At 33.7% G+C, this 19,094-nt stretch overlaps 1 protein-coding gene across 2 annotated transcripts; it reads left to right on the forward strand.

Moving 5' to 3' along the window:
- Nucleotides 1-3,279: 3,279 nt before the first annotated feature.
- On the forward strand, nt 3,280-15,656 carry LOC139518674 (dynein regulatory complex subunit 2-like). Of its 2 annotated transcripts, none has more exons than XM_071310150.1 (10): nt 3,280-3,368; nt 4,984-5,162; nt 5,506-5,758; nt 6,455-6,678; nt 7,192-7,389; nt 7,642-7,719; nt 7,957-8,097; nt 10,856-11,008; nt 12,650-12,867; nt 15,057-15,656. In XM_071310150.1, the coding sequence occupies exons 2-10, from the start codon at nt 5,019-5,021 to the stop codon at nt 15,154-15,156; spliced, it is 1,509 nt and encodes a 502-aa protein (XP_071166251.1). In that variant the 5' UTR covers nt 3,280-3,368; nt 4,984-5,018; the 3' UTR covers nt 15,157-15,656. The 2 variants fall into 2 exon arrangements, with proteins under 2 accessions (XP_071166251.1, XP_071166255.1); XM_071310154.1 differs by having other exon boundaries at nt 3,284-3,333.
- The last annotated feature ends 3,438 nt before the right edge of the window (nt 15,657-19,094 follow it).

The raw sequence follows: 19,094 nt of genomic DNA on the forward strand, positions 1-19,094 counted from the left end.
GTTTTCTTTGTGGCGAGCTTGGTCATCTACCTATGTATGTTTTGAGAAAACAATTAATCTTAAAATATTGGTTACGTATTGTTGCAAATAAACCAGCTTTTGTATATGATGTATATAAAATTTTATATGACGATGCAAATCATGGTAAAATTAATTGGGCATCTAATGTACGTGATTTGTTATTTAGTCTTGGAATGAACCATATTTGGATTCATCAGAATGATATTGATATATCGTTTGATGTTATAAAGACACGCATTAAAGACCAATATTTACAAAATGGTCAGCAGATATATGTGACTGTGAGAAATTGAGTGTGTATAGTAGTATTAAGTTTGATTTTTGTCTTGAAAATTATTTTGGCTACATTAATAGTAGTAACATTCGTATAAAACTACGAAGTGGTACATTGAAACTTAATGTTGAAGTTGGTCGCTTCTCTGATATACAAAGAGAAATGCGTCTTTGTGTATGTTGTAATATGCAATGTGTTGAGAATGAATCAATTCCATTTTATATTGGTATGTCCAGCATATAGAGCAATTAGAATATTGTTTTTGCCACGCTATTATTGTTCATGGCCTACTATTTTTAAACTATCTTGTTTGTTGAAAGCTAATTCTAGATCTCTAACAATTAAGCTCTGTAACTATTTGAAGAGTGCATGGAAAGCTAGATCTGATTTTATTGGTTAGCTACAACATGCATGTTACTAGTGTATTGTTCTCTGTTACCAGTCTTTTGTCACATTGTGTATATATTATGCATTGCCATAGCATGTTCTATATGCTTTTGCAAATAAAATTCATCCATTCAATTAAAAAAAAATGAGATTATGTGATAACTTGGACACCCCCATGAGAGGCCTCATTAAGTTATTTTTTCTATTCTATTCTACCATATAGTGACCGCCTCAACAAATTGAAGATTATGTCACAGAAGGAAACTTACAACAAGACATAGATTGAAAAATGTACAATTTTTAAAAAATACGAAAAACTTTAAAAATAAAATGTTTTGTACATAAGTAAGATGTTGTAATTGAGTTAATATTGATGCTTTGAGATTGAAGATTTGAAAGAGTCTACTGAAGTGCAATTTACAATGTTATCCGGTAGTTTGTTCCAGTCGGTAATAGTTCTTGGAAAATAGAATTCTTTTCTAGTGTACTGTGTTTTCCAGGATGGAATTTGGAAGCTGTTTGAATTAGAATGTCTTGTTTGTCTTTTTTGTGGAATTAATTTATTATTTTTAGGAATTGCAACCTTTTCGCGTTTAATTTTGTAAAGCATTACCGATCTGGAGTCTTTTCTTCTGTCAGAGAGACTGCGCCATTCAAGATGTTGTAACATGTTACCAACGCTTGAGGTGTTTCTGTATTTGTTAGTAACAAAACGCGCAGCCCTCCTTTGAACCTTTTCAATGCTATCTATGTCTTGTTGTAAGTATGGATCCCAAACAGAGCAAGCATACTCTAGTGATGGTCTTACTAGGGACTTATATGCTTGCTCTTTAATGGATGTTGAACTTATGTTCAGGTTCCTCCTTAGAAAGCCTAGAGTGCTAATAGCTTTCTTGCATATGTTGTTTATATGCACATCCCATTTAAGGATTGAATTGATGGTGACCCCCAGATATTTTGCTGTTGTTACATTTTCTAATGAATGATTGTGTAATGTGTAGTTAAATGTGATTGTTTTTTTTTAATTTCTGGTGACTGAAATTACATTACACTTATCTGGGTGGAATGCCATTTTCCCGTTGAAGTAGTTTCCCACGATGCCAGTTTGTCAAGATCTTTTTGTAATGTTTATACATCGGAGTTTGATTTTATTGCCAAAAAAACTATTGTGTTGTCTGCAAACAAACGTACTGTAGATGTTAGACCAGTTGGAATGTCATTAATATAGTACAAGAAGAGACTTGGTCCAAGAACTGACCCCTTTGGAACCCCTGACTCAACTGCAACATACTCAGATTTTTCCCCTCTAGAACTACTGCCTGTTTGCGATTGCTAAGCAAATTTTGTATCTAGTAATTTAATTCCCCTGTATCCCGTAATGATGAAGCTTATTAGTTAGAAAAGAATGTGAAACTTTTTCGAATGCTTTAGAAAAATCCATGACCAAAATATCTGTTTGTTTCACAGGCACTTGTCTCAGAATTGTTTCCCCTATATACCTTAATGTGTTATATTAAGATATATATAAGGGAAAAAAATTCTAAGACAAGTGCCTGTGGTTTGTTTACCGTTTTCCATGTTAAGTGAGACATCGTCTATAAATTCAAGAAGTTGTGTTTCGCAGGATCGACCTCTGCAAAATCCATGCTGTAGGGGATATAAAATGTTGTGATTGTCTGCATGTTTCATGATGTGTTTAACTACGATGTGTTCTAAAAGTTTGCAACAAATACATGTAAGTGATATAGGACGGTAGTTTTCAGGGTTATATTTTTGGCCTTTTTTGTATACAGGAGAGACATGGGCAGTTTTCCAGTCATCTGCAGTGGCGGATCCAGAAATTTTCATAAGTGGGGGCCCACTGACTGACCTAAGAGGGGGCCCGCTCCAGTCACGCTTCAATGATTCCCTATATAAGCAACCAATTTTTTTCCCAAAAAGGGGGGGCCCGGGCCCCCTGGGCCCCCCCTCTAAATCCGCCTCTGATCTGGAACAACACCTGTTTTAATTGACTTCTCAAAGATAATCAATGGTAAGTATGAGACAATTTCATGTGAAAGTTCTTTTAAAAATCTTGGTTTAATTTCATCTGGTCCTGCTGCTTTGTTTGGATTTAAATTATGTAAACGTTTTTGTATACCTTCTTTTTTTATTATTAATTTTGATATGGTTTGAAAAGGAGTATTCTGTGGCATGTTACACTGTTTGACAAATTCTGTATGAGAAATATTAGATGCTGGTGTGAATACAGACTGGAATTGTGCGTTTAGTGCCCCCAGCTTTTTGTAGTGGATCAGTTAGGAGTTTGCCATCTTGTTTGATTTTAGTAATTCCACTATAATCAGGTTTTTTTTTATGTTTAATGTAGGTTCAAAATTTTTTCATAGTGCCAAGTTGTATTAGATTATTTATTTTTATCAATTATGCTATCTGATTATTGGATTTAAATTGTTTTTGTTTCTTTCTTTTGTTTTAAATGATAATTATCACTTATAAGGAATATCATAGTGAGTCACTTTAAATTGGTTTTACAGGTGTACGTTTTGCAGCATAAAGCCGGGAAAGCAACGCCATTCACCGTTTTCGATTTCTATTTTAAGTATAATCTATCAACTTCCGTTTCCACTGACGACAAGAAAATATCTCTCTTGGTTTGTTTACAAAAAAAGTAGCCTTTCTCTCCTTTGTAAGTGCTAATATATTTGACTTTCATTCAAGTTTTCCATATGAGACCCATATTTTAGGGGGAAAAAACCGGAACATTACTGTAAAAGTGTTTTTTAATCCATGGGCATGGGTTGCCATATTCTACGTACGGACCACGATCCCAGTAGAAGTAGTCACTTCGGCATCTGGTCAATTCGGCACCTTACCAAAATCGAGACTTGGTCATTTCGGTACCCCAGGTTGTTATTTCGACACTCAAAATAGACATTATGTTTTGCAATTAAATAATGATAAATATTGAAGACTCCATATTTTCAGTAGAGGTGTCAGACATAACATATATATTTGATGTGCGTGACAATAGTTCCAATCGAACAAATATGGGGTAAAAGCAACTGTACATATTGGCACATATTATAAAGGAACCTCTTTTCTTGACAATTGAACATTTCAAAATATGGACTTCACCTTATCGATCTGTATTCTGTAGGTGTGGCTGTTGACACTGGATTGTCTCCATTGTAAACATTCAAGTCTCGCGTGTAAATATTTCACTCTGGTAAACAACTCACTTGTACTTAAATATATACTTATAGGTGGCAACTGTACTTAACAAATTTTTGAGAAAATTTAAAAATATACAAATTACATTAATCAATTAACAAGAAAATTTAAAAGAAAAAAAAATTAATAATAATGTTTCTTAATCAAAACGGCGCCACTCGCAAATAAAGGCACAGAACAATCACATTAGTGTTTCATTAGAGACAGAGAAATTGTCGTTTTTTTTATATTGACAATAAAAGTCCCAAATCAATGTGTAACAACGATTCCGTGTTAAAGTATATCTCATGTATAAGTTTCTGTCTAGCCTCTTCATGATTTTCACAAAATAGTAAATAATGTTCCACAGTTTCTAATTGACCACATTCACACTTATCTATATTTTGATTGATTTTGTTTTGGTAATATCCGGATCTTAAATTTCTAATAATTTTTGCTGTTTTACGATCTGGATAATCAAATGTCGATTTTTTGCTGTCATTCTGGTAAAAATTGTAATAAAATCTTCCTGTATCAGTTTTGTACCATCGATGTTGCCACTTTTTATTCACTAAAATTCTTGCTGCTGTTTTAATATATTGTTTAGTTACTGTAATATCGCTGTTAGGAAATCTGTCCTTGTTGACCCAAGAGACGGCCCAGCTTGAACTTTTGACGTCATTTTTCCATTGTGGTATCATATTTAGTATTATGATGTCAACATTTTATGAGAACCTTTGTGATGTTCAGTAATAGCGACAAGGTGTATTGGTGCCAAAGTCATTCATTTATACAAGTGTAATTTTGATCATTATTATTCATTGGATACCAATTTCAGTGGATTTCTTCGGTACAGGTAAACCAAAATTAAATGTTCAACGAATTACAAATTTTCTTTAAGGTTTTATAAAGAATTCGGCAAAACCACAAAAATGCTAGTTTTCCTCAATTCACGAAATTTGGTACCAAAGAAAATAAATTAATCCACAGTGCAAGAAGTACAGAAAAGAACCAATTTGAATTACAATGATTAGAAGATTTGCATTAATGATTTTTAAAATAATTTCATTATCTCTGACTTTTATATTTAGAAATCATTGGTGTCACTGGTTTCCACTGAAACGAAATGGCGCCTAAGAAAAAGGGAAAAAAGTCTGGGAAAATGTCTAAAATGACAGAAGAAGAAAGAATGGCATATGAAGAACAAAAAAGGTTACAAGAAGAAGAAATGAAGAAAAAGAAAGAAGACATGCTAACACAGTTCTTAAAAGTATGGTCTAACTTTAATTAATACATTTTGATACTCAATATACAATATCACAATTATTCTGTCATTACCTAATAGAAATGTTTTCAAAGTTACATGTATGCTAAAGCAATAAAAGTATGTGTATATCTTCATGATATTAATTAAATGAAATACAAATAAATGTTAATTACAATTAATTTTACAATTTTAATTTCACATCATAGATGAATAAGTCATGTAAGTTGAAGAGTTTAAAAAAGTTCTTGTTTTACAAAAATAAGATTATTTTTAAACGAGAACAGTATGATATTCTAAAGCTTTCTAAGCACAGTTTTAGATATGTATGTTGAAAATTACTTTCCAGGACAAACTAGCCAAAGAAGAAAGAGCCACAAAATACAATCTTAACAAACTGAATCACCAATGGAGAAATATAATGAGAGAGGCTAAATCTAAAGAATTGCGTAAAGAAATAGAAATACTTAGCCAGACATTTGAAAGAATCGTGGACAGAAAAGATGCTACCATTAAATCTCTTGCCAAAGATTTACAAGAGGCTGAGGAACAGTATGCCATGGCTTTACGTAGTCATCTTCAGGCTGTTGATAGTTTATTTGGTAAAACACATTATACAGTACAATTGTTTATTATTCAATTCCAAAATATTTCGTTACCTACATATGTACATGTTATAATACATGTATGATAATCAGTTATATTGATCTGTCCATAGCGTTATTTTTTTCCCCTATAATTTATGCTTATAAAATACTTACAAAAAACTAAAAGCTTTAAAAAGTTATAATTATTAATAAAGGTGTTGTTCAAATCCTGTTATCATTTTATGTATTTGTTTTATTTCACATACTTTTATGCAAATAAGTATAACTGTACCTTTCAAGCCATCAAAATATTATCTATGAATATACATTATTCCATCCTTAATAAAACTCTTCTCCTCCTTTTTTCTTCTCCTTTTCCTTATCAAGACATCAAAATATTATCTATGAATATACATTATTCCATCCTTAGAACTCTTCTCCTCCTTTTTTCTTCTCCTTTTCCTTATCAAGACATCAAAATATTATCTATGAATATACATTATTCCATCCTTAGAACTCTTCTCCTCCTTTTTTCTTCTCCTTTTCCTTATCAAGACATCAAAATATTATCTATGAATATACATTATTCCATCCTTAGAACTCTTCTCCTCCTTTTTTCTTCTCCTTTTCCTTATCAAGACACTGAATAACAAATTTAGCCACTCTATGTGATTAGATAGTACATTGTAACACAAGTTATTTTATATTCAGATATACAGGACGAAAGGTTAGACAAGTTACAGATGGATTACGAGGAGGAGCTTGCCATTATTCAGGAAGAGTTTGATTCAGAAAGAGCATTGATGTTAGAACAGAATGGAATAGAAATGAACGATATTGCTGATATTATGTTTGCCATGGATCAGAATTTCCAGGACCGTGAAAATGATGCTCGGGCAGATTATGAAAGTTTATGTGATGAAATAAAAAACAAGGTATGGCATAGAAATATTCATGTCTCAGGTTTATTCATCACCAAAATTCTTGGTTACCATATTCAATTATCAAAATCTCAAATAGAATAAAAATGAGACATCTTAACCAAAAGAGAAAGTTTATCAAACCTGAAAAAAATCAAATGCTCAACTATTATCAACAAACAGCAAGAATTGGAAAACAACTGATGGTACAGGCATTTTCTAAAGAAAAGTCTTGGTAAAACATGATTTTATTGCTTAACCTCCCACTTGTTTGACAAATTTTTACAAGACAACAATTGACAAATTCCTATCCAAATTATAATAATGTGTTATATAATTAAGTGCTTAATAAAATAAGCACATCTTTTACGATGGAAACGAGTCTGGTGACATACTATTTTTAACTCAAATTCTTATAGAGGCCATTGCATAGTATATGTATGCAAAATTTAAGAAGAATTCAACGGTGAAAAAAAAATTGTTATTACTGTAGGGATTCACCTTAATAGTTAAATCTGTATATTTTAGGATATGGAAGAAAAGCATGGTATTCGGATGACCCTGTTAGATAAGATTGATTCTCTGTGGAAACAGTTTGATCAGGCTTTAAAAGCTTATTTAAGCTCAACACAAAGTAGGAAGAATGAATTTGAAGATTATAAACGTAGAGATGACCATGCTGCCCAAGAAATAGACTCACAGATGAGAAGAATAAACAAATTATGGGTAAGATTTATTTATATGTCCTTAGTATGAACAATTTTAATGGTGGTAATGAGATGAGATAAGATCATTTAATAGGGATTTAAAAACATGTAACCCTTTTAGAAGAAAACACTTGAAAGTTGCAGTTAAAAACAGTTAATACATAAATTATTTTTGAAACAAATTAAACTTGTACGTCATATCGAAAGTTGGAATGTACATCTGTAAGGACCTAAAAAAAAGAGAATGATAATATATATATTCTATTTTCAGGACAATATCTCACAATTAAAAAGTAAAATGGCTGCAAATGCAAAAGAATGCGAAGAACGAAACAAACAGCTTAAGGAGGTGAGTCTGTCATTGTCATCAAAGGGAGCTAACTCTTGAATTTCATATAAAATCAATAAACAGTCAATTTTAAACCCTCCTACAAGACCAGCTGTATTAAGCTATAAACTACTGCATGCAACAACTACATAAACTCCAAGCAATGTCAAATAGTATTTACATTAATAATTCTTATGGCTAAAGTGATTGTTACATGATTATAATGGTGGTTGTATAAAATAAAATATTATCTTATAGGAAAGAGAGAAGATGTTGGCACATTTCCAAGACTTAAAAGCACAGATGAATAGATTAAGGGAAAGAGAGAGAGACAAGCTTACAAAAATGACTTTAGAAAGTAATGGTGCAATGAAAGAATTAAAAAGACAAAATGAGAAGGTACGTAAATAATCAAGGAAGATGTTTACAATAAAAGAAAATGTAATAATGCACTTAAACACAAGTCAATAGACCACTATCGAGTTCATCCGTCACCGGAAAAAACTCGTCAATTATACGCACCTTTATGACGTCATTTACCAGATAGAGGGGCTCGCCTGTATCCCTGCATCGTGATTAGTGATTGTCATTGTGCAGGATAAACTAGAAAGAATGGTTGTCCTGTAGGTACTTAATGACAATTCCCTAATGACAGCAGTGCTGATTGTCAATTTTGAGAATTCAATTTGCCGAATAATTCATACAATATAGAATTATAGTTTTTTAACCACTCGCTCAACATTGGAATGAAAGTGACGATGCCCCATAACGCACAAATGACGTTCACTAAAACCAAAGTTTTTGACGGAAATGCATCGAACTCAAAAGTTGTCTATTTGAAAACAAAATATAATGGCAATCAGACAACAGAGAATTGTACTCAAGTACTGTTGAAGTATGGCAATCAGACAACAGAGAATTGTACCCAAGTACTGTTGAAGTATGGCAATCAGACAACAGAGAATTGTACCCAAGTACTGTTGAAGTATGGCAATCAGACAACAGAGAATTGTACCCAAGTACTGTTGAAGTATGGCAATCAGACAACAGAGAATTGTACCCAAGTACTGTTGAAGTATGGCAATCAGACAACAGAGAATTGTACCCAAGTACTGTTGAAGTATGGCAATCAGACAACAGAGAATTGTACCCAAGTACTGTTGAAGTATGGCAATCAGACAACAGAGAATTGTACCCAAGTACTGTTGAAGTATGGCAATCAGACAACAGAGAATTGTACCCAAGTACTGTTGAAGTATGGCAATCAGACAACAGAGAATTGTACCCAAGTACTGTTGAAGTATGGCAATCAGACAACAGAGAATTGTACCCAAGTACTGTTGAAGTATGGCAATCAGACAACAGAGAATTTTACCCAAGTACTGTTGAAGTATGGCAATCAGACAACAGAGAATTGTACCCAAGTACTGTTGAAGTATGGCAATCAGACAACAGAGAATTTTACCCAAGTACTGTTGAAGTATGGCAATCACACAACAGAGAATTTTACCCAAGTACTGTTGAAGTATGACAATCAGACAACAGAGAATTGTACCCAAGTACTGTTGAAGTATGCCAACTTCTCTATAATCAGTTGCTATTTTATATTTATCATAAAGATATTTTAAGTGCCATAAATTTTAAAAGACTAGGTACCATCAGAATCTCCCAAATTATTTTGACCAGAGATATTCAAAGAGCTTGATTTCATATTGTTTGATACCTTCTATATTATAAATTTACAGGCCTCATCTTATGATGACCTGATTGGTTATATATAAAAAAGAAGATGTGGTGTGATTGCCAATGAGACAACTGTCCACAAGAGACCAAAATGACACATACATTAACAACTATAGGTCACTGTATGGCCTTCAACAATGAGCAAAGCCCATACCACATAGTCAGCTATAAATAGCCCCGATATATATGACAATGTAAAACAATTCAAACGAGAAAACTAACGGCCTTATTTATATAAAAAAATGAACGACAAGTTTATTTAATTTATTCACATATTTGTTTCTATATAAACATACTAGAACACACCCGTGATATCGCGGGTCCGTGACTGAATTAAAGTATATAACTTTGCGCAAGCCTTATTTTAATATTAGTATTGTTATCTGACAAAGTCATGCCAATTATAAGATACACAGTTTTCTCTGTTTTCAAATCTTTCTGTTTGAACCCGTCGAACTGGAACTTATCAATAATTGGTAATATTAATTATTTGGAAAACAAAAGGTCCTGGAATGGAGTATTTTTTAATCAACAGCATTGTCCTATATTAGTTATAAATAAAGTTGAATTCTTTGATTCGCTGTTTTACGTCATGCCCGCTAACAAATTGAAAACTGTACCTATACGCCTTATTTTTAGTCCAGATGTTTAGTATTCGTATTGTTATCTTAGAAAGTCTTACTGATTAAAATACTACAATTTAGTAGTGTCAATCCTGTGATTATGACCCGTGTATATCGCCTGTCAGATGCGGAACGTACAGATAAGGTAATAGGTAACAGGTGAATATACTATTGGTATCGGTATCGTACTCGACCCGGAACTTCTTAATTATTGGCAATATTAATTACGTGGAAAACAAAAGGGCCTGGAGTGGTGTAATTTTTAATCTACACCTTTGTACTATATTAGTTATATATAAAGTTGAATTCTTTGATTAGTCGTTTTTACGTGATGACGGCTGACAAATTGGACCTCGTAATTTTAGTATTATAGATGTATGATTGCCAATGAGACAACCCTCCACCAGAGACCAAATGACATAAAAGTTAACAACTATAGGTCACTGGACGACCTTAAACAGTGAGGACCCCATAACAGCTAGATAGTCAAAATACTTTGTTTATTGTACCCATACCAGATAGTCAAAATACTTTGTTTATTGTACCCATACCAGATCGTCAAAATACTTTGTTTATTATACCCATACCAGATAGTCAAAATACTTTGTTTATTATACCCATACCAGGTAGTCAAAATACTTTGTTTATTATACCCATACCAGATAGTCAAAATACTTTGTTTATTATACCCATACCAGATAGTCAAAATACTTTGTTTATTATACACACACCAGATAGTCAAAATACTCTGTTTATTTATTCAGTAAGTCATACTTTATTGTATTTTACAGGTAACGGTAATTTTGAAACTAGCAGAAATGTGTCGTAAGTTAGAGACAGAGGAGGAAAAAGTGCTACCATTTTATGCTTCATCCCTCACACAGGAGGAACAAGAAGATGTTCAGACAGCAATGTTAGAACCTGGTTATGAACCACTGGCTCAGGTACAATATATGTTTATTTTGGCAACAACAACAAAAAAAAGTTTTTTTTGCAAGTACATGTACTAAAAATAAAGAATTTTCTAATTCTTTCACCATTAAGTTTTTTTATACGACCGCAAAATTTGAAAAATTTTTCGTCGTATATTGCTATCACGTTGGCGTCGTCGTCGTCGTCCAGCGTCCGAATACTTTTAGTTTTCGCACTCTAACTTTAGTAAAAGTGAATGGAAATCTATGAAATTTTAACACAAGGTTTATGACCACAAAAGGAAGGTTGGTATTGATTTTGGGAGTTTTGGTCCCAATATTTTAGGAATTAGGGGCCAAAAAGGGCCCAAATAAGCATTTTCTTGGTTTTCGCACTATAACTATAGTTTAAGTTAATAGAAATCTATGAAATTTTGACACAAGGTTTATGACCACAAAAGAACGGTTGGGATTGATTTTGGGAGTTTAGGTTTCAACAGTTTAGGAATTAGGGGCCAAAAAAGGGCCCAAATAAGCATTATTCTTGGTTTTCGCACAATAACTTTAGTTTAAGTAAATAGAAATCAATGAAATTTAAACACAATGTTAATGACTACAAAAGGAAGGTTGGTATTGATTTTGGGAGTTTAGGTCCCAACAGTTTAGGAATTAGGGGCCAAAAAGGGACCCAAATAAGCATTTTTCTTGGTTTTCGCACCATAACGTTAGTATAAGTAAATAGATATCTATGATATTTAAACACAAGGTTTATGACCATAAAAGGAAGGTTGGTATTGATTTTGGGAGTTTTGGTCCCAACAGAATAAGGGGCCCAAAGGGTCCAAAATTAAACTTTGTTTGATTTCATCAAAATTGAATAATTGGGGTTCTTTGATATGCCGAATCTAACTGTCATGACTGTGTATGTAGATTCTTAACTTTTGGTCCCGTTTTCAAATTGGTCTACATTAAGGTCCAAAGGGTCCAAAATTAAACTTAGTCTGATTTCAACAAAAATTGAAATCTTGGGGTTCTTTGATATGCTGAATCCAAAAATGTACTTAGATTTTTTATTATGGGCCCAGTTTTCAAGTTGGTCCAAATCAGGATCTAAAATTATTATATTAAGTGTTGTGCAATAGCAAGTCTTTTCAATTGCACAGTATTGTGAAATAGCAAATTTTTTTTTAATTAGAGTTATCTTTCTTTGTCCAATCGACTTCAAACTTAGTACACATGTCCCCTATGATATGATCTTTCTAATTTTAATGCCAAATTAGAGTTTTTACCCCAATTTCACGGTCCACTGAACATGGAAAATGATAGTGCGAGTGGGGCATTCGTGTACTGAGGACACATTCTTGTTTTGAGAGGATTAATATTCAACAGCATAGTGAATTGCTCTAAGAGAAAACAAAAATTTTAAGTTCATTAGAACACATTCATTCTGTGTCAGAAACCTATGCTGTGTCAACTATTTAATCACAATCCAAATTTAGAGCTGAATCCAGCTTGAATGTTGTGTCCACACTTGCCCCAACCGTTCAGGGTTCAACCTCTGCGGTCGTATAAAGCTACGCCCTGCGGAGCATCTGGTTTATGCATGTTTAAAATATTGTCACGGTCACACTATTAGGATATTAAACATGAACATCAAGTATTTTCTTATTTCAGACAATGCATGAATACTCCTCATTAGAGAATTTCTGGAAGAGATTCAACAAAGTGTTTTTAGATAAGTTAGCTCTAGATAAAGAGAAAATGGGACTAGTTCAAGAAAACCAGCAGTTACGAACCTTACTCAAACAGTACCTGGATGGAATCTCTGTCAACGATGAAATCATCAGCCAAGTCAATCCATTATTTATTGTTAATAATAAAACAAATGTCAAGTAAGTAATTAGAAGCTTAGATATACCCTTTTAGTCATACAACTTTCTCAGTAGTCAAGAGTAAATATTTTGTGCTTGAAACACCAAATCCAGTATTTGATTGTTTGAGTCTAAGTATGATATCAAAGTTTTAAGCCTTAAAACCCTGGAACCCTTGGTACAATCAACCAAGTTAATTCATTATTTTATTTTATTGCTAAACTCTATGTTTTTTGGTGGCAGGTTGTTATAGTTGTCTCATTGGCATTCATAGTATATCTTTTATATGGATCTATTAAGAAATTTTATTTGCTGAGACTAAATACCAATGTTAATGTAATTTGTTATATTGCATAATATATTTTTTTAATCATATATATATACAACTCGTCTAAACATCAACCCAACAATGTTAGATCTGTAATTCTTCCCTCGCCGGGATTCGAACCCATGCTACTGTGATATCGTGACACCAAATCGCCTGCACTGCAGCCATCCCGCTAGACCACACGACCACCTGGGCTCTCATAAAAGAGCTTTCGCTGGCCGTGTGTTACCTTTCTTCGTCAGTTTTAATCTAGCGGCGTACTACAGTACATGATATATAAGGCATGAAGATGTTATTGTTACAGATCAGCTAAATTATCTATAGTAAAGGATCCTACAAATTAATGTAATATACAGTCACAGAAAATAATTATATTTATAAGTACGTCTGAGTCAGTGACAACTCTACAACAGATGTATCCATCGGATCGCCATCAATGATGGTGATACATAGCTGTGTACATAATGTATATACAACTCGTCTAAACATCAACCCAACAATGTTAGATCTGTAAATTTGCTTTCGCAAATTTTTGGTTCTTCCCTCGCTGGGATTCGAACCCATGCTACTGTGATATTGTGACACCAAATCGCCTGCACTGCAGCCGTCCCGCTAGACCACACGACCACCTGGGCTCTCATAAAAGAGCTTTCGCTGGCCGTGTGTTACCTTTCTTCGTCAGTTTTAATCTAGCAGCGTACTACAGTACATGATATATAAGGCATGAAGATGTTATTGTTACAGATCAGCTAAATTATCTATAGTAAAGGATCCTACAAATTAATGTAATATACAGTCACAGAAAATAATTATATTTATAAGTACGTCTGAGTCAGTGACAACTCTACAACAGATGTATCCATCGGATCGCCATCAATGATGGTGATACATGGCTGTGTACATAATGTATATACAACTCGTCTAAACATCAACCCAACAATGTACGTTCTGTAAATTTGCTTTCGCAAATTTTTGGTTCTTCCTTCGCTGGGATTCGAACCCATGCTACTGTGATATCGTGACACCAAATCGCCTGCACTGCAGCCGTCCCGCTAGACCACACGACCACCTGGGCTCTCATAAAAGAGCTTTCGCTGGCCGTGTGTTACCTTTCTTCGTCAGTTTTAATCTAGCGGCGTACTACAGTACATGATATATAAGGCATGAAGATGTTATTGTTACAGATCAGCTAAATTATCTATAGTAAAGGATCCTACAAATTAATGTAATATACAGTCACAGAAAATAATTATATTTATAAGTACGTCTGAGTCAGTGACAACTCTACAACAGATGTATCCATCGGATCGCCATCAATGATGGTGAAACATGGCTGTGTACATAATGTATATACAACTCGTCTAAACATCAACCCAACAATGTTAGATCTGTAAATTTGCTTTCGCAAATTTTTGGTTCTTCCCTCGCCAGGATTCGAACCCATGCTACTGTGATATCGTGACGCCAAATCGCCTGCACTGCAGCCGTCCCGCTAGACCACACGACCACCTGGGCTCTCATAAAAGAGCTTTCGCTGGCCGTGTGTTACCTTTCTTCGTCAGTTTTAATCTAGCGGCGTACTACAGTACATGATATATAATATATAAATTTTATTCAACATATTTGTTTGAATTAGATGTTTTCCATATATTAAATTGTGACACTTTCCACATGCTATGCCAATTCATATTTATTTTTTACTAGTCCCCAATACAGGTCCTGGATAATTACTATAGACTACCTTTGTTTTCACCATGATATGTCAATGTACATGTATTTGTCTCTCTTTCAGTTTAGTATAAAAATAATTTAGATATTGAAAAAGCCAAATTTTTTATGAAAGAAGTTCTCTGATATAAAACTTAGTTTTTGTTTGTTTCAGGTTAAATGTCCCAGTAACAGATCCTCGTGTACAGAGACCAGTGGCACATACAATTGTGGAGGCGGCACATGTGGTCAAGCATGTTCTACCATTGAAATAAAGTTTTTTTTGGACAATTTGCACATTCATGCACTTTAAACTGAATTCGTTTAAAGGAAATGTAAAGTTACAAAAGACCAGAACAAAAAAGTTAAATTTCCTTTACTTTCCTGAAATATTTAATAATAAAATTGACATTTAAGAAAATAGACTGTCACTCTATAAATTGATTTTGATTATTAAGAAAATCACTTTGTTTAAGTATTAGAAAATGATACAAAACAGAACATCGATGTTGTGAAGTTTTACAATTTTTCAGAAGAATTTTATAACAATATTGATTGCTTTCAAGGGCATTATGAGAGTTTCAAAAACTCTATTACTAACAATAACTAATACAGAATATGTACCCTTCCTGAACCAGCATCAAGGGGAAAGTACTAAAATCTTTACACAAAACTATTGTTTTACTGCACTGTGATATTATTCAAGGATTTTCTTGAAACAAATTTTGTAAATATTGTGTTGTATATATGTAATAAATTATAGCACTATGTGAAAGATTTGTTGATAGATTACAGTTCGAAGTGAATTTGAGAAAATATTGAATCTGTGTGGATGAACATGATTAAGTGGTATAATTTGTTTGATACTGTAAGTTTTTGATTATTTCATTTTTCAACCCCAAAAATTTTGTCATATATTGGTATCACATTGTCGGTGTTTTTGTCAACAGTGTCGTCCGAAGACAGAAGGTTACCGGATAATAACTTTGGTATAAGTTAATAGAAATCAATAAAATTTTAACAAAAAGTTTATAACTACTAAAGGCAGGTTGGGAGTGATTTTGGGGGTTATGGTCCAAAATGTGAAGAATTAGGGACCAAAAAAGGTGCACAAATAAGCATTTTTGTAGTTTCCAGACAATAACTTGTGTTAAAGTGTATGAATCTCTCTGAAATTATACCACAAGTTTCCAGACTACAAAGGTATGGTTAGGATTGACTTTGGGTGGTTATGGCTCAAACCCTTTAGGAATTAGGGGAAAAACAAGGGTTTTTCTGGTTAAAGGACAATTGAGACAATTTAAAAGCAGTGTAAGGGAGGTAATTCAAATATATTTAAAGAACAATGTTTGATTACCTCCCTTACACTTAATAAAGCAGTCTATATTTCTAAACCTATATCATGTCCAACTCACTGTGCAGAACTTACTTACCTTTCCTCTGACTCGTCATTTATTTTTTTGGAGTCATTACATGCATGAAATGTTTTTACTAGATGACAAGGAACCCAAATGTAATTAAACACCTGAATTGGGTAAAATTATTAGGCAAAGAACCTATGAGCACCATATTAAAAAAGATAAAAAAAAAAATGAATGGTTATTAATCTTTAGCACATACTTACAACTACACGTCCAATCAAATTGCTTGAATTTGCTTTCTAATTTTCGTAGTACATACCTTTTTCGTGTACTAAGTAACAACGCATAAATGACCACAAAGGTAAGATTTCATGGTATTGAAATCAAGAATCTAAAACAAAAATTCCCACTGGCTATTTTGAAATGAAATGCTGTGTTTCAAATTATAATTAAAAAGTTTGTAATTAGTATTTGCACATTGATTTTTAAATATCCTACTATTTAATCTTTGGATCTAACCATTTTTATAACAATTGCATGTTTCTTTCATTTACATAACGAGTATTTATATCTTGTTAAAGTACAACATAATCTTAAAATTGTAATCAATGAGTTTACATGCAATTACTAAATACACAAAAAAAGTGTGTTCTATGAAACCTTGGGAAGGTAGATTAAGGTAATTTAATCTTTTGTCATGAATTGATTGATTATTTGTTTCTTAATGTCCAGTGGCAAATAATTCATGCATATGGTATACATCAATGGCACATCAACCAAACAACAGATCTAATGAATATATCAATGTAACAACAACCTAACGACACATGTGGGGTATACATTAATGGGACAGTAACCCAACGACACATGTGGGGTATACATTAATGGGACAGTAACCCAACGACACATGTGGGGTATACATTAATGGGGCAGCAACCCAACGACACATGTGGGGTATACATTAATGGGACAGTAACCCAACAACAGATCTAATTAATATATCAATGTAACAACAACCCAACGACACATGTGGGGTATACATTAATGGGACAGTAACCCAACGACAGATCTAATTAATATATCAAAGTAACAACAACCCAACGACACATGTGGGGTATACATTAATGGGACAGTAACCCAACAACAGATCTAATTAATATATCAATGTAACAACAACCCAACGACACATGTGGGGTATACATTAATGGGACAGTAACCCAACAACACATGTGGGGTATACATTAATGGGACAGTAACCCAACGACACATGTGGGGTATACATTAATGGGACAGTAACCCAACGACACATGTGGGGTATACATTAATGGGACAGTAACCAAACAACAGATCTAATTAATATATCAATGTAACAACAACCCAACGACACATGTGGGGTATACATTAATGGGACAGTAACCCAACGACAGATCTAGTTAATATATCAAAGTAACAACAACCCAACGACACATGTGGGGTATATATTAATGGGGCAGCAAACCCAAACGACACATGTGGGGTATACATTTATGGGGCAGCAACCCAAAGACACATGTGGGGTATACATAAATGGGACATCAACCAAACAACAGATCTAATGAATATATCAATGTAACAACAACCCAACGACACATGTGGGGTATACATTAATGGGACAGTAACCCAACAACACATGTGGGGTATACATTAATGGGACAGTAACCAAACGACAGATCTAATGAATATATCAATGTAACAACAACCTAACGACACATGTGGGGTATACATTAATGGGACAGTAACCCAACGACACATGTGGGGTATACATTAATGGGACAGTAACCCAACGACACATGTGGGGTATACATTAATGGGACAGTAACCCAACGACACATGTGGGGTATACATTAATGGGACAGTAACCCAACAACAGATCTAATTAATATATCAATGTAACAACAACCCAACGACACATGTGGGGTATACATTAATGGGACAGTAACCCAACGACAGATCTAATTAATATATCAAAGTAACAACAACCCAACGACACATGTGGGGTATACATTAATGGGACAGTAACCCAACAACAGATCTAATTAATATATCAATGTAACAACAACCCAACGACACATGTGGTGTATACATTAATGGGACAGTAACCCAACAACACATGTGGGGTATACATTAATGGGACAGTAACCCAACGACACATGTGGGGTATACATTAATGGGACAGTAACCCAACGACACATGTGGGGTATACATTAATGGGACAGTAACCAAACAACAGATCTAATTAATATATCAATGTAACAACAACCCAACGACACATGTGGGGTATACATTAATGGGATAGTAACCCAACGACAGATCTAGTTAATATATCAAAGTAACAACAACCCAACGACACATGTGGGGTATACATTAATGGGACAGTAACCCAACAACAGATCTAATTAATATATCAATGTCACAACAACCCAACGACACATGTGGGGTATACATTAATGGGACAGTAACCCAACAACACATGTGGGGTATACATTAATGGGACAGTAACCCAACAACAGATCTAATGAATATATCAAAGTAAGAACAACCAAACGACACATGTGGGGTATACATTAATGGGGCAGTAACCCAACAAAACATGTGGGGTATACATTAATGGGACAGTAACCCAATAAAACATGTGGGGTATACATTAATTGGACAGTAACCCAACACCACATGTGGGGTATACATTAATGGGACAGAAACCCAACGACACATGTGGGATATACATTAATGGGACAGTAACCCAACAAAACATGTGGGGTATACATTAATGGGACAGTAACCCAACAACAGATCTAATTAATATATCAAAGTAA

This window comes from Mytilus edulis, chromosome 1 (genome assembly GCF_963676685.1).
Source record: "Mytilus edulis chromosome 1, xbMytEdul2.2, whole genome shotgun sequence".
NCBI classification, from domain to species: Eukaryota; Metazoa; Mollusca; class Bivalvia; order Mytilida; family Mytilidae; genus Mytilus; species Mytilus edulis.